At 38.4% G+C, this 24,588-nt stretch overlaps 1 protein-coding gene across 2 annotated transcripts in view; it reads right to left on the bottom strand.

The window, feature by feature from the left end:
* The window catches only part of TBL1X (transducin beta like 1 X-linked), a 196,078-nt gene that overhangs the window by 4,489 nt on the left and 167,001 nt on the right, over positions 1-24,588 (bottom strand). For both annotated transcript variants that reach the window (XM_050332393.1, XM_050332394.1), the window contains exons 7-16: positions 22,316-22,448; positions 14,876-15,017; positions 11,979-12,042; positions 11,779-11,876; positions 10,229-10,289; positions 5,732-5,853; positions 4,504-4,578; positions 3,106-3,233; positions 1,788-1,953; positions 936-1,037 (exon numbers count right to left, since the gene is read on the bottom strand). In XM_050332393.1, coding sequence (XP_050188350.1) covers positions 936-1,037; positions 1,788-1,953; positions 3,106-3,233; positions 4,504-4,578; positions 5,732-5,853; positions 10,229-10,289; positions 11,779-11,876; positions 11,979-12,042; positions 14,876-15,017; positions 22,316-22,448 — 1,091 coding nt within the window. The remainder of the gene's footprint in view (positions 1-935; positions 1,038-1,787; positions 1,954-3,105; positions 3,234-4,503; positions 4,579-5,731; positions 5,854-10,228; positions 10,290-11,778; positions 11,877-11,978; positions 12,043-14,875; positions 15,018-22,315; positions 22,449-24,588) is intronic.

The raw sequence follows: 24,588 nt of genomic DNA, 5'->3' as shown, positions 1-24,588 counted from the left end.
TTTGAAACAGCCTGTCTCAAGAACTAGTTTGCATGCACACAAATAAAGGAACAAACTCCAAGGGAGAAAACCCAAACGAAACACATACATTTAATATTTAACAGGGCTTTCATTGGATTACAAACAAACATTTTGGTGGCACATCCCAGATAACATTACTGGATCTATTCAGTTACCTAAATACCATTTCACTTCTGAGACAGGTCCAAAATAAATGCAGGCTTGGTATGCATGACAGTGGACACGTGCCCCTTTGAAGAAGCTGTTGGAAGCCAGGCATGACACTGTCTCAGATGGCACAACTAAGCTCAAGCAACTGCATCATGTTGTAGGTGTGCCCCTTGTTAATACCAGTTGAAAAATACCACTCCAAAGTAGTTATGCCAGCCAGCTATGTGTGTCCTTCACAGGCTGATCATACTACAAGTGCAATTTTTTAAAACTAATATTCATAGCAAAAATAGTAAAGAATAATTGGTATTTCCATGGCAATATTTCTCCTTTACCACATGATGAAATCTTTGGGCATCATTCCTTATTCAAGGGTTAACTTCTGTGGGACCAAACTCAGAAAGCTCCAGGAAAACTGTTTGTTAGAGAGTTGACTGCTGTGGTATGATCTTCATTAAAAACTGATGATAGAAACAACACTACTGTTGTTCTTGTCAAATATGTATTTAAAAGTCATTCTCATTTTCAGCAATATTCATCTATTCCATAACCATTCTTCATTTCCAATAGGAACACCACCTCCTAGTATTCAAAACCTTTCCAAGCAGGAGTGTTTTCAATATACTACACAGAGCTACTTATTTATGTCTTGAGCTGCCTTCACCTTCAGCTCTGTCCACAAGAGGTGACATAGCAGGTTTTTTGTTGATGCTTCCCAGAAAAGAAATCTCCACTCAACCTTTACAATGTTTAAAGATCCTTACCGATCCGTCTGACGCGCTTGCTCCCACTTTGTCTCCTCTAGCATTCCAGCAGACTTCAAAGATGCCCCCGGTGCCTCTGTAGCTATGTACTAGAGTTCCACTCTACAAAGCAAAACAGCAGGCAGACATTTGATACAGAATTTCACCTTCTTTTTCTCTGTCGTGTGGCACTACAGAGCGACAGTGAGGGGGAGCTATTCCCATCACCCAGCTATGGCTGTCTCCACAAGGTGCCGAAGTTGGGAAACTGGTCTTTGATAATGAAGAGCAACAGGCTCTTCCAGAAACAGCAGGACTCTTAAGAGTGTTTTTGTCAACTCTGTAACAGTAAAGGCCTGGGGAGTTAGGCCGATGAGGTCTTCTCTAAAGTTTGTTGCTATTTCAGGTTGTGAGGCAGCAGTATCCAGAATTATATCTGTGGAATTATGATGTCCCACTTTTCTACAGAATGTCATCAGTCCCCAGCCTGTACACCCTTTGTATTTATCATTCCCTCTTCAGAAAGGAAGAGGAGCATCAGACTCACAGATGAACTCAGCTTGTAACTACATGAAAATATCCCCTATTGCTAAGATTCAATCCACACCTCCGCTTCACAAAGCTGATGACCCAACACAACATACCTTTTCATGCATGCTCGGTATTTTAGCATACACAGAACAGTGAGCAGAAATGTACTGGACAGTTACCTCACTGCACCTGAGTGACTCAGCTACTATGGATTTGTATCACCCAACACAGTCAGGTTGACCTTGGCTGGCAGGTCATATGTGGCAGAACATTTTCCATTTCAGCTTTTGCTATTAATGTGTCACCTAAAGCAGCACGTGCTTCACATGAACAAAACAGTACCTGAGTATTCCATATATGGACACATTTGTCAAAGGACCCACTGGCTAGATATTTTCCGTCAGGACTAAAAGCTACACTGTAGACGGGCTCTTGATGCTTTGTTAACGTATGGATGCAGACTCCTCGGTCAACGTCCCACAGCCGAACAGTGGAATCAAACGAAGCACTGCAACAAGTGTTCAAACACAAGCATGTAATAATTTGGGTGTTAGTCCATTTGTAGTTTGATACTGTAAACGTCAGAAAAGAATGCCACAGGGTTTTTTTTGCTAAGCAAGACATAATGTTTCAAACAGAAAAGCTAAAATGTACCACAGCCTTTACGTTTTTTATGTTAAGCACTACAGCTATAGAATTGAATTCTTGTATGAGGACCCTTTGGGTTTATCTAGGTGTGCTGTATATAGCCCTAAGAGGGCCAAGCTCCCTCCTTTTAAGATTCTACCTGCTATTATTCAGGAAGGTCAAATATGTATTGTCATTAATAGGATAAAGGGTTCCAAACAGATCTTATTCCTAATGGATTCACACTGCTTAATGAATTAGCATTCTGTTATTCTCTAGAACTGTGGTTCTTTTTGCTTTGTTTCAGAGCTGCATTTTGCTACATTCCATGTAAATCCCAAATCACAGGCTCAGAGAAAGGCAAAGAAAATAACTGGTATTCAAAATAATATTAAAATAATAACTTCAAGAAAGTGAGGTTCTTCACCATCCACTCCCAGACTAAAGAGTAAAATAAATAAACCAGTTTTGACACAGCTTCTCCCCAAACTGCATGCCCTATGAACTAATTTGACAATCCCACAGTACTACCATCAACTGGCATTCTACAAGCAAATATATTTCCTAAATTCAAAGAAGAATTTTGCACAGATTTTCTAATGAATCTTTAAGGATTATCCAAGCTTTTCTTTTTTAGCTAAGAAGGCTACAAAAATTGTCCATATCTGCCCAGGTGAGTCGCATGACCCTGGTTAAACACCATTCCAGCTGCCTGAATAGGTGCCATCTGCCTCAGTACTTTCACTCATAACAACCCTGTGCTGAATGTCAAAGTGCAATGTCAAATTTACAACCCTTTAATCAAGGTAATCAAGGCAGCTGGAAAGTTAAATGTCACATGACTCCATTTTCCTTCTTTACCCCCCCTTCCTTTTTCAAATATGAATTCTTCCCCTTTGTATCCATCCCCTTGAGTTACAGATACTTTTTAGTGGAATTGCCTGCAGGAAGACTGATGGTGACGTGATAGTAGGGTTACGTGTCAGAAAGATGATCCTTCTTGGCAGGCAAGAGAAAGAGGTATGTTTTTTACCTTGCTAACATGATATTGGAGTTTGGGTTGCTGGTGCCTGGTCCTGTAGGGCTCCATTTGATAGTATAAATCTCTTTGCTGTGAGCCTGAAGATCATGTACACAGGTATCTTGCTTCATGCTCCAAATCTAAGTCAGAGTAATAACGAAGGGGATAAATAGCAGTGTTACTAATCTCTTCCCAGCTGAGTTATTTCAGTTCTATGTAATTTTCACCATTTGTTTATTTAAGATCTTGACCCACATACATACACATAAAACATAATTTATTAATGCAGCAATTTGGCACACACATTAAAATAACTCCAATAGGGGAAGCAGTCATATATTTAATAGTATTTATTCAATAGATGAGAAGAATTAAATAGTTGCTGTACTGCCCATAGCCTGTAAGTGTATTTTCATAAACAAGTTAAAGGTAATCTATTTAGAGAAGTTTAACCTGAAGTTTAAGCCACACAGTCATTTTAAAAAATGAGAAGAAAACTGCAGTAACTGCTTAGAACCTAGTAATTTTCTCTTATGCCAGCAAAATTTTCCTTTTCCACTTGAACTCCATTTGTCTTCCTCATGCTTTTAACAGTGCAGAAGATGGAAGACAATCAGCTATTTATGCAGTGTTACATGGCCAAATACTTCAGCATGAGATGAAGAATATGCACGATGGAGACAACAGGTAACTTAGTCTATCTATTCTTAAGCTAACTGAGAAAATGATATGAAGCTAATTCACAGCAGGAAAAATAACTCAAATTTAGTCACTCAGTTTCACAGAGATATCAAAAAAGGTAGCCATGGTAGCAGTTGTTGTATGAGAGGAATGATGAGCTCTTATGCTGAATTCCCATAGCGGACCTGAGACTGCTTTTGGAGATGCTACATCGAGCTCAGCCATGTTCTATGGCTAACAGGCAGCATGTTCCAAGAAGTTATAGGAAAGTATAATGAGCTCCAAAAACAAAGAAGAAAAAAGAAGTCTGGGAGGAATGATTTACGAAGGAAAAGGAAGCAGAATATTTGCCTGAATTTGGAGCATTTGCAGTCTCCACCACTGAAGGTTTTTAAAAACAGGTGAGGCCAGGGATAGCAAACTACTAGGTTCTTGTGCCAAATTCAGTGGTCAGGAATTTCAACCGGTACCAAAAACACCAAGCCACAGTGGTTTTTAAAACACAGCACACAACTGGGCACCAAACAACACCTATTTGGACAGTATGTCTCAATTTTTCCAGTGCCTGCTTCTATCTTTCAGATTAACTTTAAGAAATATGGGACAAAATGGAAACTACTGTTCATGCAGAGTTTTAACTGACACAGCACCATTGTTCTGGAGAAGATGAAAAAACAGACAAAATTTTTGTCCTTACTTTTTGAACAGCAGGAATGGAAATGTTATTACCTTTAATGTCATATCATCGGAGCAAGATGCTAGTAGCATGCCAGATGGGTCCCATTTGATTGCATTAACTTCGTTCTGAAATAAAGAGTGATTTTTTTAAAGTAAATATTCCAGTCACTGCATTGTATTGGGCACTCAGCAGAGGGCACTCAAGGTTTATGCATGGAGCAAGTTAACCCACAAATTACAGTCCTGGGTGCTTTTAGGGGTGAAAAAAAAAGCAGTGCTGCCTCCCCAACACACTATTTAAGTGGCATTTTGGAGTGAAACCATTTTATATTTGTGAACAATACAAACAATCAGTCTTCTGATGCATTTTCTGGCACAAAGTCTCTCATAACCTTTCTTCATATGCAAGGATTTAAATAAACCCTCAAACAAGACAGACTGATAAAGCATTAGCTTCTTTTTTAAATGGAGGCATTTATTTCATCAATATTCTGTAAACAATACAAGTTTTCAATCGAAAATACTGATAATGGTTGGGTGTAAAGTTTTGTGGAGTTTATAATTCTTAGTATTGCAGCTCTACAACAATGCTGGTCTCTCTAAAGAGAGATGTATGTGTAAATGCATGCAAAATGGTGCATTTTATATAATCATAAAAAGCAGTAGTATGTTGCTAGGAATGTACAACCAGTCATCAAACATCAGTTTAACCACAGAGTCGGATAAAGGTCTCTAAATGCAGTTTTTCCTCAATGGGAAGATAGCAAGTTCTGGAAGTTATCATCTAAATTACAGGTTGGTAGATGATAGCAGTTTTTCTCACAAATGAAAGCTAGAAAAAGTAACCTCTGATGGTTATTAAATACCACCAGGAACAAGTGGGCGGAAATACACCTTAAATACATCTTATCAGATTAAACTGATTCGAAAATTGAACAATGGCTGGGGGTAAATTGTTCTCTCCTTATTTACAGCTCTCATTAACTAAAGGAAACTAAGCTAGTGAAAACCAAAAACTTATTTATTAACACGCTTTTACTCTGCAGCTCATGCTACATATGCTCTCACTGTTTAAACGCTGCAGGTTTTGCCTCCTACAGTGATTTAGAACATTTTATCCTTTCTCACAGACCGTGAATCACTCCCAAGGAATATGTTTTTAGGGAAGCAATGGGGTGTAACACCTTTAGTGCTAGAATACACCCTGCAACCACATCTGCCATCATGGTAATATGCTGCTGTGACTTTAACACTAACATTTTGGACTTCTTAAACTTACTGTGTGTCCTTGAAAGGTTTTAACGGGGCGATCACAGCCAAGTCTGCACACGTGAATGCACATGTCAGTGCTGCAGGAGGCAAAAGTAGTGTTGTTCTGCCAGTCTACATCCAGAGCAGGAGCTGTGAAGTACAAACAACAGAAGGAACATCAGGGAACACCACAGCTATCCCAAATCATTTTTCTCCTGTTATGCATGTGGATCAAACAGACTACAGGCTAGTTCTTGACCTGTCACCTGCTGCCAGTTATAGGGCTGAGAGGAACTGTCTGAAGGGCACAAAACAATTTTTCTACTGCAGTGGATATGCATGTCTCTTGGGCCATCTCTAGCATTCATTCCTCTGTAAGCCAGTTCAGTGAAGACACTGAAAGAAAACTAATCCAGAAAAAAACATGAATAATTTAATCTGTGTTAGAAACAAAGCTCCTGTGAATGCCAGACAAAACACACTGGGAAGGTGAAGACACAAGTGGCATCTTCCTTTGCGCCAGCTTTATGCAACCACCGACACAAACTTACTGCTCTGTGCAGGTACCTGGATTAATAACACTGACCTTCAGCTTAATTTGGTTGGGGACTGATTTTAGACAGGTACATTGATCAAGCTGATCTGAAATGAGAGGAACAGTTTCTGCAGAGGGTTTGGCATTAACTAATACTGAACTAATGAAACTCTGTACACAGATAGCACATGAACATGCAACTAGTGCCTGTGTGCAACATACACACTCTGCAAAAAGTATGGGAAAAATACCCCAAACAACTTTTACAGCATGTCACTGGAGACTAAAAGCACGTGCAGGAGCAGGAGGGAGCTCCTGACAAACAGCTTGCTTATGTTTCTTTAACTGCTGCTTGTTTTTTTTTTCCTCAGGAAAGAGTTTAGCTGCCCTCCAGAGGATGACATAAGACTCACTAAAATACAGAAATCTTCATTCTCAGCATACTATTGTGAGAAGAAAGTGTGTCAAAAAGAGACCAGCATATAGGAAACAAAGCTGAACCTCTTTCTGGCAAAGATTCAATGCAAATTTGTCATTAAAATGTATATTCAAATATGTTCAGAAAGATACTTTGGTAATACAGAGGTGAAAGGATATCTGTTCTTCCAAGCCTGTTAGATTTAAATATGTTTTTCCTGTTATAATTTTTATGAACTGCAAAATGAAACAGGATCCCCATCACCTTCTGAATCATCAGGTAGCTCTCTAAATGAGAATGGAGGGTTGAAATTGTTTCACATACAAGTATTTTTTACAGTATTAATGAAAAAGATCAATAATTCTGTATGACAGGTAAGGAATTACTACATTGTAGAAATATAAAGGAAATTTATTTAAGAAAGGTAGACTGCTTTTGAATTTTCCAATGAACATGAATGAGGATTAGGAAATGAAGGATTTTGTTTCTTTAACTACCTGTTTGTCTTTCTTTTTATGCTGCAAGCTTTGTATTATTAATTCAGAGCAAACAAAAATCTATCATCATTAATAACAATATGCCTTCAGGGCTAATATCTAGCATGATATGTATGAATCCAAAAGTAATTTTCAGAGAGCTACTGGCACCTAAAGCTATAGATTTACATTGCAGCATAATTTGAAACATAAAGTGCTGATAATTAACACTGATTCATTTATTTGTGTACTCAATCATATGTTTACTGGATAAGTTAACTACATAAAACAGTCTGAAAGAAAACAACCAAACGTGGTTCTTGATGCAAGTAATCAGATTGACAAAGTGTTCCCCAAATCACAGGATACCAGCCAATCACATAAAAAAAATTAGAAGATGATCTAATAAAAGCAGCAGCAAATCTGTAAGAAATGCAGCTAGAATAAAAACCAACAATAAAAGTGTTACAATAATTATCTGTTAATTTAGGATTTTTCTGAACAAATTTAGGTGTGATTCAGAGCACTCAGATCACAGATTCACAGAATGGCCTGTGTTGGTAGGGTCCTTAGAGATCATCTAGTTCCAACCCCCCTGCCATGAGCAGGGACACCTTTCACCAGGCCAGGTTTCTCAGAGCTAAACTCAACCTGGCCTTGATGGGATGGGGGCGCATCCACAGCTTCTCTGGGCAACCTGTTCCAGTGCTTCACTACCCTCACTGTAAAGAATTTCTTCCTAATATCTAATCTGAACCTAATCTCTTTCAATTTGTAAACCCCTTGTCCTGTAACTACACACTTAGACGTCTAAAACTGGGTCATACAAATAGCTCTTTTGGTAGCAATTAACCAATTTTTGTTTCTGCATGCATAGACATCAGTCCACATCCATCACCAGATGTCAAAATTGGATTATTTTGTTCCATTTTAAAGAAATAAGTTTTGTGAATACATATTTTGATCAAATGCCCCACGATGACTCATAGTTTTGCAAAGAATAATGAAACCCTAGAAACTACTTATTTGCATACTTATGTATTTTGACTTTAAAACCTTAAAAGTTACATGGGAATACCAGTGCACCAATGGTATGGAGGCCTTCAAGACCTAGACAAAGGAGTTTTCCTTATGTATTTTAAGATGACAGTTCTGTTCATGTAGTTGTAAACGAAACTAATTGTTGTAAAGCAGCAGAGAGTAAAAAAACTTACGTTATTCCCAGGCCAACTATCTCCAAATTTCAAAGAAGTATGTATTAAAGGAAGTGTACTCTGCCTAGACTAGACTTTAATTGTTAAAATGCCACCTTTAATCCTTATGTAAACGAGGTTTTCAGATTCCAGATATGGGAAGGAATTTGCTGTTAGTTTGTTCTGGTGAGTCAGTGATTCAAAGATGACAAGGTGAGGTCTTTGTGGCTTTAGACTTGTGAGGACAAAGATTCCATCATGTGAGGACAGACTCTGGCTGATTTTAAGAGGGTTGTGTAGGACATATGCTTTTGGCTTATCAACAATTTGCTGAATAACTAATTGCTTTATTTCCCTATGAAAAAAACTGGAAATACTGAAAAAAAGTTTAAAAATATTAGCTTCTCCACATCTACACTTCAGTTGTGTCTTGTGGTCCAAAGATAAACAGCATGTGCAGTAAGAATTTTTTAAAAATCTATTAATGCAGATGGACATGGGCATATTGCATTGGAAGATGTAGAGAAGTTTTCAACTTGCTAAAAGGCGAATGGAGGGATATGTCCTTGATGCACATCACTGCTAAGACAGCTTATATGTTAGTGAATATAATTCTGAAGGGGCAACAAAGTTATGGATACACAGCTATTTAGATTAATAGTTGGGGATCAGAGGATTAAGAGTCTCACTAACTAAATCGCTCTACAGTGTGAAGATTGCTGTTATGGAACAGTTATGATGGATAAATAAATGCCACAGTGAGAAAATCTGTCAGCAGACACCAGTTCCTCTAAACTGACAGTTGCATTAATAAGCGAGGAGATGAGTGACAAAAATGCAGAGTATGGATTTGCTGTGTGCATGGACATACTTTTGGTCTTCTGTTGAATAACCATTTTTATTGCTAATGCATATTATTAACATCTGTGAAACTGCGAGAGTAGGAACAACTAGAAATTGAACTGAAAAGCATGGGCAAATTAATGTTTTAAAATTAGTAGCAAAATATGTGTTTTTAAACACCAAAAATATGTGTTTTTAAGCACCTTGTGAAAGCCTGCTGTGTTTAAAGATGGATTAGCTGCAGCGAACACACAGGAAGATGAACATTTCTAGTATCATCACCTGGAATGTTTTGGTGGTTTTAAACTTGGTTTCACTAAACCACTGAAAAATTCTTCCCTATGACAACTTAGCCAGTTTGGACCATGAATCCAGCCATCATCCTACAAGTCTGGTCTCAGGTGAATTTCAGATTGTGTCAATGATTGCCTGTAAGTCAAGATTCCTTGGTATTTGTGACATCTCCTGTCTTCCTGCAGCAGATCAGATCTACAAATGACCATCCAAGTAAGGTTTTGGTGCCGCAAGGTTTTGAAATTCAGGGTTGGCAATTGACTTCTGATAATCAAAGAAAGCAAATATTGAAGAACTTCCAAGTCAAAATTAAAAGCTAAGAAGTTCCTGAGGATCTTATCAGTGCAGTGGTGAATGCAAGCTGCATGACAGATCTGCCTGCTTCTCTCTCAAGTCAGCTTCATCGGAATAGGAGCAGAAAGAACACAGAAGATCTCAGGAACCTCCACTGAAAATCTTCTCCATAAATCACCACTTGGTACTATTCAAGCACATAAGATAATGACAGAATTGTTCAGTTAGGTAGACATGGCTGGTGAATACATCTTCTCTTAGAATCAGTTTGACTTTCAAAGCTGATTCTCACAGAAATGCATCTTTCTGAAATGAGAATAAACCCACAAGCCATGATACTCAGGATACTTAAAGCACAAAAAACTTGACTGAAACTTTTCTCTGGTAGATACATTTATACAAAAGGATAAAGTACATTGACAAAATTAAAAACTGCATTTCATTTTTCTAAAAAGAGTTGTGCAAAAATTACCTGAATGGAAAGGAAATTGCTGTTTAGCTTCTCCTGTGTGAGCATCCCAAATTATTGTTGTCTGTATCCAAAGAAAAGGGGGGAAAAAAAGATTGGTGACTGCTCAGCTCAGATTTAAAAAACAGAAAGCACTTCTGGGCAATTCTAAAAGATGGACTGATAAAATTATTGACAGCAGAGCATCTTGTGTGTTTAACAGCTGAAAACTCAGAAATCTCTTCCAAGTATTACAGAATAATAACGTAAGTGTAGATAAAGAAGTAACATGCCTACAGAAGAAGCCATAGAACTATGAAGAATGGGCATCTCCTCTCTGAATAATACTAGAAGACAAAACTCTGCATTTTTAATAAGCATTTTGTTAAAGCTGTTTCAGTTGTCTTCTTTAAAGAATACTTTTTCCCCTTTCCAAAGATGCAAGTTGCATTCTACTCTGAAACTATGCTGAACTACATTTCTAACAATCAAACCAACAGGTGAAATGTTTATCTATCAGCAGAGTAATTTCTTGCCACTGAGGTGGGACAGACTAGAGTGTAACTGGCTTACTACAGGTTTTAATCCATGCTCACAGCACACGTAAGCATGTCCCCTGTAGAGCTCAACACCACCTTCTGAGTGATCTGTCAATTTATTGGGAGTATATACTTCCAGAAAATAAATTAAGGATGCATCATCCTGCTGAGAATGGATCATCTAAAGAATCGCTGCTTTTACTGAGAATGCAAGTTTGCCAGAATAATGGAACTACCATTGGAAGACCAGTGTCACTGAATATATACCAAGTATAAGCCACTATTAAAGGGAAGGATGTGAAAATCTAGCCTACAAATCAAATGTACAAGTCTCAGCTAGTTTCCACAGACTCCCTCTGCCAGCTGCTGGAGAGAAGCACTGTCAGTGCATCTCTCTGGAACAGAGGCCATGCAGCACATCACTTGGAAGTGCCATTTTTCTCTCTGAATTTTATAAAGGAAGCCAAGGATGACATATGCATATAATTTTTAGACATGGAAAGTTAGGCAGGATGAATGCTGCATACTTCTCAGTTTCAGTTTTAATGGATTTGCGCTCATCATCATCAGTCATCTGTTCATTTTAATCTCTAATGTGCACTCAGCTGTAGCTACTATGTTTTGCTTGATTTTGAGTTCAGAACTACTATTTTTTTTGCATATTTGCTTAGGCAGCCATATATATTTTATGCAAATGAAAGTGTTTCAATAATTAGATGAGCTAAGAGGTGCAATATTCTTACGATCACTTCCTTTCTGTCAATAGTTAGTTGATAAAACTACAAAATTAAGTACAGTTCTTTCCTTAACTGAGACACGCTTAACATACAATTTTACACTTTTTTTTATATTAATAAAATATTTTCAATAAAAATAGTACACAATAAAAATGTAATCAGCATGCACTAAAACATATTAAAGAAATGCAAAGTCTCCAGGATGTCTGAGGCAGAAGAAAATAATCTTAAGGAATTCAGCAGCATAAGCTCATTGATCAACATATTTATGTTACAATAGCATATTTTTAAAACTCACTTTATCAACACCAGCACTTAAAATATAATTCCCCTTTTTGTTCCATTTCAGGGCAAATATTGGACCTTTATGTTGACCTAAGGTGCTTGCAAGGTTACCTGGAATAAAGAAAAGGTTATTATTACAATTTGCTTACAAATTAGACATATTATAGTTCACTGTTGTTTGATGTTTAAGAAAATAAATGTTGTTTGACTTACCATCTTCTGTCCATATTCTTGCAAAACCATCATATGAGCCTGTAGCCAATAGTGTTCCATCACTCTGTTGGGATATATATAAATGTTACAGGTCAATACAAGATGAAATCTACTTCAATCAAACACTTTTCTTCTTTTTTAAGGTTTGCCAATTGTGATTTATGGGAATTCTGATCCACTCATTGAGACAGATGATTTAAACTAAAGGTTATTACTGCAGACAGCACAGAGGAAATAAAACCCTCTAACATACAGTGAAATACTGGGCTATACCATCAAATATGAGTAATTTAATCAAAAAGATTAGAAAAAACCCACAAGATATAACAAGTTCTGTGGGCTTCTTCCAGATAACAAACAGACACTACTTCTTAGACATAAAGAGCCCATAAGACATCAACAAGTCACCTAAACCCAGACTAAATCCCAGTTCAGTGAAATTCATGCACCTTTACCTGGAAAAAAGACCTAAACTCCTAAGCCATCCCAGTTAACACCTTGAATGCTATCTACCACCAAGAAACTGCTTTCTACTTGTCTGAACACACACTTCCACATGTGCTCAGGGGCACAGTACCATGATGGACAGCCTGAGACAAGTTGGATTCGTGGGGCCCAATTAAGAGAAAAAAAAGCCCATGAATCAGCAAATTACACATATTCTCCTGGAAGGAACCCTTCATGGAAATGTATCTCCTGTGAAGCCAACGATGCTGCAGTGACTAGACTACAACGAAAATAATGAAAATGGAACTTGACTCTTCCATCTGGTGAGATGGATACTGTTGGAGCTGGGCGTTTAGTCTTTCAGCATTTCAGCACCTGGATTAAGAGTGAGATTCATCTCATTTATTGCCAGGTATCCAGAAGTCAGGAGTTAGTTTGAAAGTGCACTCTGGTCTCTCTGTATAACTAACAGAGTCATACAACTGAACGTCTGGAGTGTAATTCATGATTCCATCTGCTTCAGATTATGCCCAGACCAGCAAAAAGGCATGTGTTGCTGTTTCTGCTGACTTAAAGTGTGTCTAGATGACTAGTTTAGATGGTTAAATCTATGGGAGATGAATCCAACCTTTGGTATCATGATGTGAATATGACCTGCAGAAATAACCTTTCTTACTATAACATAAATCACATAAACCAGACAGGAACTGATTCAGTATCACCAGTGTGAAAATTTCACAGGGAAATATGATTAATATTGTGGTTCTAAATAAACAATAAAGGCACATGTCATTTCTAGCTTTATGAATAGAAAATTAAGAAAAAGCATAAAATGACCCTTTGAAACATATGCCCACTCCAACCCTGCAAAAGTCAGAGCAGTTGTAGATGTAATTCAAATATATAATAAAGATGGGGGAAAACACCAAAACCTAAGCCAACCTAACCTCACTGTGATTTACTCTTATCTGGACCGCTGATGAGAACAAAGGTATTAACGGCAAAAAGAAAAAGGAAAGGAAAGCTCAGGGACTAGATATACAGCTAATCCAAATGGGTTCGTGGTAATTCACACTTTTTGGAAAACTCGAAGTACATTGGAAGCATTCAAGTGTTTGAATTAGGAACATTTCTTTACCTTGAGTTTCAACACAATGCAAGTAAAATACTGTGATCAGTGAAGTCTGGAAACGTAAGGAACTACTACAGGAAAAACTAGACATGCTTTATTTGTTTCGGACAACTTTTCTCATAACTGTTCTGCATCCACTGCATGTTTCCCTCTGTCAATTACTCTTTTTCTACTCCTCGATTCAGTTTTTTCAAACTATTTTTCTTCACTGTGATATCCATAGGAAACAAGTGATGAACATTTTGAGTTTTATTTGCTTTGTTAACCTACCTCTACTTTTTGTACTATTCACCAAGTTCTTTCATTGCGCAAATATAAAATATGTAAGGGAAAACTACCTTGTGCAGTGGCCTTATCTTTTGCTTTTGTGAAGCACCTAGCTCACCTGAAGGACAATAATATTGCAGTGAAGATTAATCAAATCTTGGTCTCTGGCCAGCAACTGAGACTGTACAAAACTGCTGAGAATCCTTTCTGGTTCTTAATTTTTAATCTGTTTTCCTATGAAAACAAGACTAATGTGATCACTCTGTCTGTACTAATATCAGAAAAACAGAGAGAACACAAATGATCTCAAGATTAACTGAGGTTCCTGCAGGGTCTTGTAAGCTCTTTTTATAATGTTTCGTGGTAGAAAGGAGACATGAAGCACCCTTAAAGCTGCCCAAGGACACTGCCCAGACACTGGGGATTCTTAAAAATTCCTTTCCTGCTCAGCTCACTTCAGTATTCTCTGCGCAGGAGCATATTACCTAAGATAGGAAGTTTTGCAGGATTAAAGTAAAAAAGGGATCAGGCAATACAGTTTCATCCAGAAGGTGGGTGGGTAAAGATAGAACGACTACACATGCTCCTACCAAGATAAAGAAAGTATGTTTTGCTGTGCACAGCGTAATTCAAGTAACAGGGGGTCTCAAGAGTCCAACATCAGAAAAACCTTCACTGGTGCTTTTATCTCCATACATGCTAAAATAAAGTTAAGTACAGAATGCAAATACATTATTAATTAGGATTCATTATTACAAAGATTGCTTGCTTAATCTTAATTCTTAAAGTTAGCTAAGTTTATTTTTACCCATGCTCTTAAAATAGAGATATAAATATATAATTGTTAAGCTTGAAGATGGCAACAGTCCTGGAAAATTACAGCCTGTAGGGGAAAGTTCAGCTATTATGAGTATTTGAAACTGGAGGTCAGTAGGTTAGGACAGAGCTTCTGGTCACCTCGGATATAAAAGATATGGAGCAGCAGCTGTAATCGCCTCTGAATTAAATTTAGAGAGTTAAAAACCACGCACAGTCTTAGAAGTTAGCTTACATTCCAGTCCAATGAAGTCACATCCTTATTGCTGGGGACATCGTGTCCTCCTTCTCTTATGCAGTGCCTCAGAACTAGTTGAGTGGAACCGCTGTTGCTGTTTTCATTGAGATTCCATATTCTGGCCGTTGAGTCTCCGGATCTATAAAAGCAATTGTGCAGAGCTGAAAACTCCTCTTCGTGCCGACCCAGCAAACTGTAAAAACTGCTATTTCTGTTTTCACTGAGAGAATATTATGGCCTTGTAAGAGACTGGAGGAATGGTTGACTGGCTCGAAACAACCAGGAAGTGGAGGGGGAGCAGGGCGAGCTCTGGGTAGGTGGGAGAGCCAACAGTTCCACACTCTAACGGGAGCGGATGATTGTGTGTCCTAAAGTTTGCCAAGTCAAGGTTTGAGAAGTGCCTTACTTTGTCTGGATGTTTTAAAGATTGCTAAGTTAAAGTTTGCCAATTGTCTTGTTCTATCAGAATGTTCTAAATTTTGCAAGTAAAAGTCATTGAACCTCCTGAGAATTTTGTTGTTTCTCCTGTGCACCGCCCAGAGCAAATCCAACTACCTTCCCCTAAGCCCACCAAACTTCAATTTTAAAATTTAACTTTTTAAATTTTAATTTAAAATTTAATTTTTTCTTTCCAAATCCTTCTGCGCTCCATATACTCTTTAAAAAATGTTAACACACATTTAAATTGTATCTATCATCTGAATCCACATAATAATTTAGTTTATCCAAAGAAGTTTTACCCAAAATACATACACTTTCTACATTTTGCACTTCATACCTGAACGCTGGTATCACCATAACTGAGATACTCTGGGGCAAGACACTATTACAAACATAACCCTGAGGAGAGACAATGGAGACAGACACACACCGGCTGTGCCACGTGCCTCCCATAAAAAGCGTGCACATGAGCTCCCAAAGGCTTGCCTGGTGTTCTCGGAGTTGCTGCAGGCTCTGAGCACAGTGTGACAGGACCCGCAGGATCAGCACCTGCAGGGCTGTGGAGTGTCACCTTGGCAGCAGCCTCAGGAAGTGGACCTCTAGCACTGTGACAGAGGTGCTGCAGTGTCAGCTCCCTGGTCCTGCTGGGGTTCCTCTGACAGCTACTGCAGGAGCAGGAGGGGAACTTAAGGCTGCCTTTAATCTGGCCATGGCCTGTTCATAACGTACTTGTGTTCAGACAGACCAGAACACAGCCTTTGACAGAAAGTGTCTTGTAAAACAGCCTCTCCGCATTAAATCAAGCTACAAAACTTCAAGATTAGGAAAGTAGAAAGGCAATTTAAATTATTTTTTAAAATCTTTATTTCATTTTCTAAATTCATGTCTACAGGGTCCTTTGCTGTCTGTAGGTGGGCTGCTTAGCTCATGTTGTCAGAAAAAGGCAAAATAGTTATCGACCTAATAGAACAAGACAGAGACAGCATCACGATTTTGATCTATTTTATAGGCCAATTATTTTCTACAGAGGTGTTTTTAATGCAGGTTGAAACCCTGATTTTGCTAAGAAAAAGTTTTGAGGAGGAAGAGTTTATCATTATCTGCTTGTAAATAATATATTTATTTTGACTTTGCATAAATCTTTCTTCTAATGATAAACATTTCTGAGGTCAGAAATTAATTTGCAATGGAGTGGAAGATAATATGATTTCTAGTTAATTGGGATTTTTCTCTCACTCCCCCTCCTCCTTCTTTTAAAAACAATCAATAACAACAAAACCCAAAACAACCAAAGTACCCTGGATTGCTTGTTTTGCCCAGAAGGCAATTTTTATTTACATGTACATAGAAACCTGGAGAAGAATTAGAATCTCTCTTATACATCCAAGAATTCATACAGTTTAGATGCAATTCCAGTGCTGAGATACCTGATATGTCAGCTTTCCCTTTTTTTAAAGTAATAACTAAAACTTCCTTTCCTATACACTAACAAGGAGGAAAAGTCTCTTTTTGAAGACTAAAAACCTGAGATTTTTGCTTTGATAAGCCGTGTTTTACTGAAAAGGAAATCCATCACAAGTGAATATTAAATTTTCTATTGGCGTACTAGTAAAGCATTTTAATTATTTATACTAAAAATCCCAGGCAAATTTTAAATACTTGACATGTCTTCAAGTGCAAATATTGACCATGCAATTACTAAACTTCATTGATCTCTGTGCATTATTTTACCAATAATTTAGCCAAATTTTACACAAACAACAGTTCAACTGTAAAAGCAAAAACGTCTCTGCCTGTATCAGTGGCTCTGAGCTCTGCTGGGTCATGGCACGTGGGGAATGTGCCTCCATCTCCTCTGAACCTTTTGTGCCAAGCTGAGATGTGATGGCTGGCCAGGGCTTTGCCTAGCTACTGCTGTACAGCCATTCTTTAATTTTTGGCACATTATCTTTCATGTAAGTGCTTAAGAAATAATTCAGATCAGGGCAATTCTGGCCACCACATAGAGCAGTGACTGTAATATAAATCCTTACTTCTTCAGAGGTCTGAAAAACTGACAATTTCACACATATTGTCCAGAAAATTAACAAAGTTAATTATGAGGCTCAGAAGTTAAGGAACATATTTAATTGTGATGATTAACAATAGTGGGAATATAAGTCTTTCAAGGCCTGTTTTATTGGTTAACATGCTAAGTAGGAAATTCCTTCAGTGCTGGTTTCTCCACTATGTAAGACTCCAGGACAGTCCTGCCCTCATGGTAATAATCCAGTTTGTTATTGGACCCTGTGAATAAAGTACTCAGCCACTTGGCTATCAAATACAATATCCTATTTGCTAGTTCTAAAAGGGTTATGTTTTGTTTTTCAACAGTTTTATTTAGTCAGTTTTCTGGCAAGGCCTGGGCAATCTTATTTTCCAATATTTTAATTTTGTTTTTCCATTTTCTTCTTCCTAAGGCTACATAAGCTATTATGTGTCCCTGCAGAGAGGCTTTATAAGCCTACCAGTGTGTGGCAGGGGTATTTGTGTGTCTTCCCTTTTGTTGCTGGGGAAAAAAAAAAAAGAGTATTCTCTGCTGTGGAAAATATTCTGATTTCTGCTGAACAATTCAATGAACCCTGCCTTATTAGAGGACCATAGTTCAAGCAAAATTCAGTAAGATATTTAATCTCCTTAGCTCACAGAAGCATTTCTATCTGCATGATAAAGCAGCTCTTTCCAACATGCAAGTCATGACCACTTGAGTAGTAGGTATACGTGTTTGCACCATGGTAGAGTACGCCCAAATTTTAAGAAGGCTAGTTCTGAAAGAATTTTATTTTATGCTCTCCTGCCTGAGTATGCTCTTCAGCTGCAAGGCTTACAATCACTGTTATTTTGAGATGCAATATTGCTAATGTGTATTTAACACTTTCTGGCTCCAAGAAATTAGAGTTTTTATTTTTTATTTTAAAAGAGATTGTTAAAAGCATAAAGGGAAGGAAAACTCCTCATAACTTTTATGACACCTAACTTTTCCTTAATCAAGTAGGTCTCCTAAAGCAAGTACCTAGTCCTCCTAGGCAATGAGTAGAGGGAAGTGCCTCATAGGTATCCTGAGGGAGATCTCTGTCCCACTGATTCTACAACATTGCTCCCTGCAACATGTTATTCAAGTAGACCCCCCCTAATAGCTGACCACTTTGCATTAATGCATTTGATGCACTGAGGAAAACAGTCCCAATACAGTCATCTGCTAATGAATAAGTACTTACAATTAGCAGAATTAATACCTGGCACTAACATGGCAGGGGTGGTGTGTGAAAAACACCCTCAACCTGGTAATTCAAAAGGATTATTCAGAAAGGTAATGTACAGTGGAACCTAAACCACTGGTATGAGGGGTACAGTAACCTGAAGTGTTATATAAAACCCAGAGACCGTGACAGCAGATGGCCTGGAAACATCTTTTCTTGCTTTGGAGAGACAGAGCCAGAACTGAAAGATCTTGGACAACAGCTTTTATGGATAATTATTTTGCTGACTAGGGAGAGCAAAGGTGCACAGAGCGATTTGCAAGAGACAAAGTTCCCCTGTGTGAGAGAGGCTGGCACAGATCAGCAAAGACAAGCAAAGAAACCTACTGTTGGGTTTTAGTAATGAGGCCAGGTCCCTCTGCTTCACGGCTACATGAATTACTTGAAGGGTATGGTTGGATGTCACAGAACAGAACACACTCTTGGAAGCAGCAGTGGAACATGATGACAGAAACATCCTGAATTCAACTGGAAAAGCTTTCGGAGTTCAAGGCTCTAGCAGCCTTGACATTCACAGTCCATCCACTTCCACACTGGGAAATTCAAGCACGTTGAGAACACCCTGTGTCACTGGACCATGATGACCTGTGCAAGCAAACTGACAGGTTATTCCCTGGCCAGATTTTGGCTGGTTTTAATTAGCAGTCTTCTTGGGGCCCTGATGTTCTCTCTGAATAACTCCTGGGCATGGCTTGATGGTTTCAATGTCCAGAGACGATTCCCAGTGTGCAGTTTGTTTGGCAGCCAGGGCAGTTTGCTAGCACAGACACCAGCCGTTTTGTGCCAGCTGGCCTCGGTGCCTAGGAATATTCCCAGGCATGGTTAGTTTACTAATGTGGATGCAGCTGTAATGGGTTTCTACACTACCCAGGGAACATAACCATCTGCAACAATTTAAATGTGTCATAAAATTAAAACTTAGATACTGAAAGATAACTATGGAAGAAATCAGTTTTTGGACTTATGGCTGGCAGCGTCCAAATCTTGAGATTTACTCAAGCACCTATTTTTTCTTTTCTTTTTAACCCGTCCAAAACACCCTGCAATTGTTTGTTTTGGAATGTTGATTTCTTTCATCAAGGCTAAATACATACATGGCTGTATGCACCCCCTTCACTGTATTATTATAATGCTTCTGTTCATAACATCTAAGCATTCTTCTCAGAGGCATCTGGTGACAGTCATGCCTTTGATAGCCTTTACTGGTATTTCTAGTCTCCCCATTCTCAGCTTTAAGGGTTATGGGCGTGGTGGAGGAGGAAGAGCAGCTGCAGAATATATTTTTTTTACCTATTTGATCAGAGAAATTCCTGTCTCTATATTGTATTTTGAAACAGCTCTTTGCAAAGGCCAGAGTATATATTCCTGTCCCAGTGTTCACACACTAAAAAATCAGCAACCGGGTAAATGTGACATTAAATATCAAAATCCCTTTCTCTCAGTGGGATACTTCCTAAATCTGAAAAGCAATGCTCTAGTTTTGGGTAATTCATGCTATATTCCTCTTAAATAGCTTGCTTCAGATTAGGTTCTGAACCTGCACTATTCTTCTGGTTCTTTGAGGATTACATCAGGTTGCTGTCTAAACTGCTGCTGCTAATTGTTAGAAAAACTTATTGTTTGCATAACAAGGCTTGAAGAAAATACTTTGCCATGAACTGAGATTTGATTCAGCACTTTATAAACAAAACAAATGTGTTATTAATTCCTCTATTTAACAGTTAGGTTTTGAAATGTATTTTTTAAGACAACAGATGGGTACAATCAAGCAGATGGGAAACAAGAAGAAAACTATGGACTGGGTAGCACAATATGGCTATTATAGAATCTAGTAATTTGACGTTCATGCATCAGACTAACTGCGGTCTTCTTTTTTGAATCATTACTTTGTAAAGGGCAAACAGAACTGCAGCACACTGTAGATCTCAGGGAGTTTCTCCCCCTTGTTCAATTGGTGCTGTAACACAGAGTTTACCTGCAGATAATAGCTGGCACCAGACATCTCAAAGGCTTCTTTGTGCAGTGGCATAATCACTCAGCTCTCTTCCTTCAGTTTCATTCTCTTCCATGCATTCCATGCCATTTCAGTCACATAAGCTTTGTCAGGCACTGGCAGCTGCCTTACCCAAAGGCTAAACTGCGTCCCTACTTTGTTTCTCATGAGCAGGCTAAAATCTGATCAAGATGCACATGGATCTAAATTATCTGCATTGCCATTGCATTGCTGTTTAGTCTCCATGAGACACAGCACTTGACTGTACTTCGTAACAAGAGTAAATACACATCAGTATATTTATGTGCTTCTACAGTCAGTAGCAAAGCATATTAAAAAAAATTACACTGAAGGGTAAAGCTTCATTGAAAGGGTAGTGACAGGGTACTCCTCTATCTTGGATATCTGACTAATGGTTCTCATTATCATCCTCCAGGTTTACCTGAAGCTGTGTAAGATACCACTGTCCCAGAGGTCCATCTAACAGTGCTTAGCACCCTGAGGCAAAGTTAAACACAGACTGGTTCCTCAGTCACTGCACTACATACTCTGGCTTATTAAATGTGAACACTAGGACTGTGAACCACGGATCCTAGGGAAGCAGTCCAGTATGGCAAGCAATGACTTGCTTGAAATGAATGTTAGTGCTACAAATGCTAAAAGTACTACCAGGCCTGAAACAAAGCATTCCAGAATGAAGCATATTCAGCAGGATCTGGTTTACAAGAATTCAATTTGTTGTCTGAAATTATTTTTTGGAAATTTCTATCTTCACTTTCTTAGAGATCTCTGCTGTTTATCCAAGCTGGTATTTACTTGAATTTTCTTTCCCATTTACACCGTAATTCCTTATTCTCATGTATTAAGTGAACGAAGACATGAAGACTATTCTCATGATCTTGCAAAAAGATGGAAATAAAATAAGGACTCTCCTCTTCCTTGTGAGAAAGGTATTCTAATAATGCTACGTAACCTTGAGTGATTTACCTCCTCTAACTTAGATCAGTTTTCCTCCATGTTCCCAGCTAGACTTCTTATATTTAGCCTTCATGTTAAAGTTTAACTTCAAGCATGAACAAACACAGATTCCAACAGTGCCTGTATGTAGTTCTTGGGGTATGTTTACAATGGTACTTTTCTTTGGATCAAAAGTGCTTTTTGTAAGTCAGTCTCCTGACTGACCCACTTGCCATGCTGTGGTGGTCATCACTGAGCAGTCCTGTAGAAGACAGACTGGATTTCCTTCCAATGACACTAAAACAAAAATTTCCTCTCCCTAATGTTCAGCTCATTGGACAAACACAGGTCCACTCTGAAGACCCCCATCTCTATACTTTTAAAAAGAAAACATGGATTCCAATGACTTTCTGAGACTTCAATGTGAACCATTAACCAAGAGCAGTAGATTACACAAATTTCAAATATTCTGGGAATTATCCATAGTGATTTTAAAAATATTTTAAAAAAATTGACTGTATTCAGGGCCACAGAGTGCACATCTTAAATGTGCAAATGCTTCATATTCTGCATCACCTTGTAATTACTTAACTGTTATACAGGTACAGTACTGCTGAAAAAAAAAAACCTGCTGCAGGCTGAAAAAACAGCCTGGAGAATACTCATTCATACCCAAATACACTTAGAAGTTCCTGCCATCTCTAAATATACTCTAATTGCAGAATCTGGCTTCAGTCATGGTCTTACCCAGATGCTAACAGGTCACTGACAGGGTTCCAGGCACAGATGAACACCTCTGATTCATGGCCCCGAAGGACTGTTGCTTTGTTAGGAGGAATTTCAACATCCCCGTCAATTTCCATTGGCTTTGAATGATTATCTGTAATGAGACAGATCAGAAAAAGTAGTTTACAAGATGCAGTTAGGTCTGCTGTAAAAACAAGCTAGCTACCCACGGCCTAAAGTTTACATCAATATATACACTATAAATAATACTGTGTTGTGTCACTGACCATATTAGTCTATTTTTTCCCTACAGCAATTCAAACTTATGACATTTCCTCAAAATGTAGAGCTTTCCAAAATATTTTGTATCGCTACATGTAGCTTTTCTTCCCCAAAACAGTCAGCATTTATTTAAGTACATTTTTTTAAGCTGGCTTAATTAAAAATTACTTATAGATTTTTAAAATACTTTAAAAAAGTAACATACAGCACATACATTTTCTTACACAGTGTCCTGTAAGTAATACGTGTGCTACTCAGAAAGAATATACTGAGAAAGGGCCTCATTCCAAGAGCATGGCAGGGAAATGGTGAGTGATCACCTCATAATACATAGAAAAGTACCAAATGAGTCATGCATGCTGTAACTCTGCGGTTCTTTAGACTGCAGCCTAAGTAACTTTATTTTTATAAAGCTCTTTTATTTCCTTAATCGAAAAAAAAAAAAAAAGAATTTTAAATGATGAATTTCTCTTAATAACAATTCATTCCAACTTGCATCATGAACCATGTTTTTACTCCAGACTTTCACTGCTTCTGTATAAATCTTCCTCATTAAGCTCTAGCTACACTTCCTGGCAGCAACACAAGATTATTATCCTCTGCAAACAAGACACCAGCCAAGGACAGGTGACACACTGAAACAGCAGACAGCAGATGCTACACACAGAAGTGTGGCCCATTTTGCAGGAAGCACACCCGAGAGTGGATTGCTGGCAGGCTGGGGCAAGGCAGCCTCCTGTTACCTAATCAGCGCCTTGGCCAGCTGATCTGCTCTGACTGATCAAAATGCAAGTGCTCTTTCTGGGTTAAGTCTTTTAGTTAGTCATTCTTTAATCACATATGGAGATCCATAGGTTTGCAAGTAGAATAATTATGCTCTCTTATTGCCACATGTTTATGGCATTTAAAATCAGCCATCTGTCCTCATGCTCCTGCTTTGCTGAGCTATTGCCCATCGACTGGGAAAACAGACTTGCATGACATTGCACAACTGCCATCCAGATTTCTACCCTCACCCAGGCTTTCAAATACCTTGTTTGTCTCTGCCTAATTTATGCTGAGTCACATCAGTAGCACTTCTCATTGCATATTTGTTTAAGTACCCTAAATCTATGCCTGTGCCACACCTATGTTACAGACAGAATGGAATCTACATGTAACTCAGTGAGTTGCACAGCACCGAGTATCAAAACCAGAAAACAACTAACAGTAGTTTCACACCTCCTTTCTAATTAAAAATACCTGCATTTTTAACTACATTTATTACCTATGGACTTGCTGCATAAAATTAAACATTAGAAGTGCTTATTTGTAAAATCTACACCTATGCTGAGTCCCTACGTTAAGCCTTCTCCTTGACAATTCCCTACGTGTACGACTACTAAAAGTAATACTGTCAAGATATACCAGTACCCGAGATTTAGCCTGACACTAGCAGCTGGGAGCTTTGATGTGGTATTCTGAGCAGTCAGGCACTGAAGAACTAGCACTGCTAAAACTGTCCAGAAGGTACGAGCCCCGAACTCACAATCCTCTATTTCTCAGCACAGCACAGATTCACCAGGTTTAAAGCATATTTTCATGAGAAAAACAGCAGTATGACAACGGCTATGCACTCATCTGTGTCCTGTTCACAGTGTGAGCTGGAAGCTGGGGGTAAATCAAGAAGATATTTCAAGCACTGTAATTTGAAAAATGTAAATGAGATGCTACTCTTACAACACAGGATCCTACTGTTACCTGCCTAACTCTAAAGGCAGGTCTGCTTTGCACTCCCAATTAAAACCAAATGACAGCTGGGAAGCACCATTACTCCAAGGTCTCAGAGTCAAGAGGTGCTATCAGAGCAAAGCCATCTGATACTTAGAAATATTTTTTGTTTGTACATGGCCAGATGGAGGAACCTAGACACACACTTTGAAGGTTATTAACTGCTGTGAAAAAAAACCCCACAAATAGTCACGCTGTGAAAAAGAAACCTTGATTAGCTGATACCTGCATTAGTACATGCA

The sequence above is a fragment of the Myiozetetes cayanensis genome, unplaced genomic scaffold (genome assembly GCF_022539395.1).
Source record: "Myiozetetes cayanensis isolate MyiCay16 unplaced genomic scaffold, myiCay2020 scf5-8, whole genome shotgun sequence".
Taxonomy (NCBI): Eukaryota; Metazoa; Chordata; class Aves; order Passeriformes; family Tyrannidae; genus Myiozetetes; species Myiozetetes cayanensis.
The sequence above is the reverse complement of the archived record's forward strand: the minus strand, read 5'-3'. Positions and strand labels throughout refer to the sequence as shown.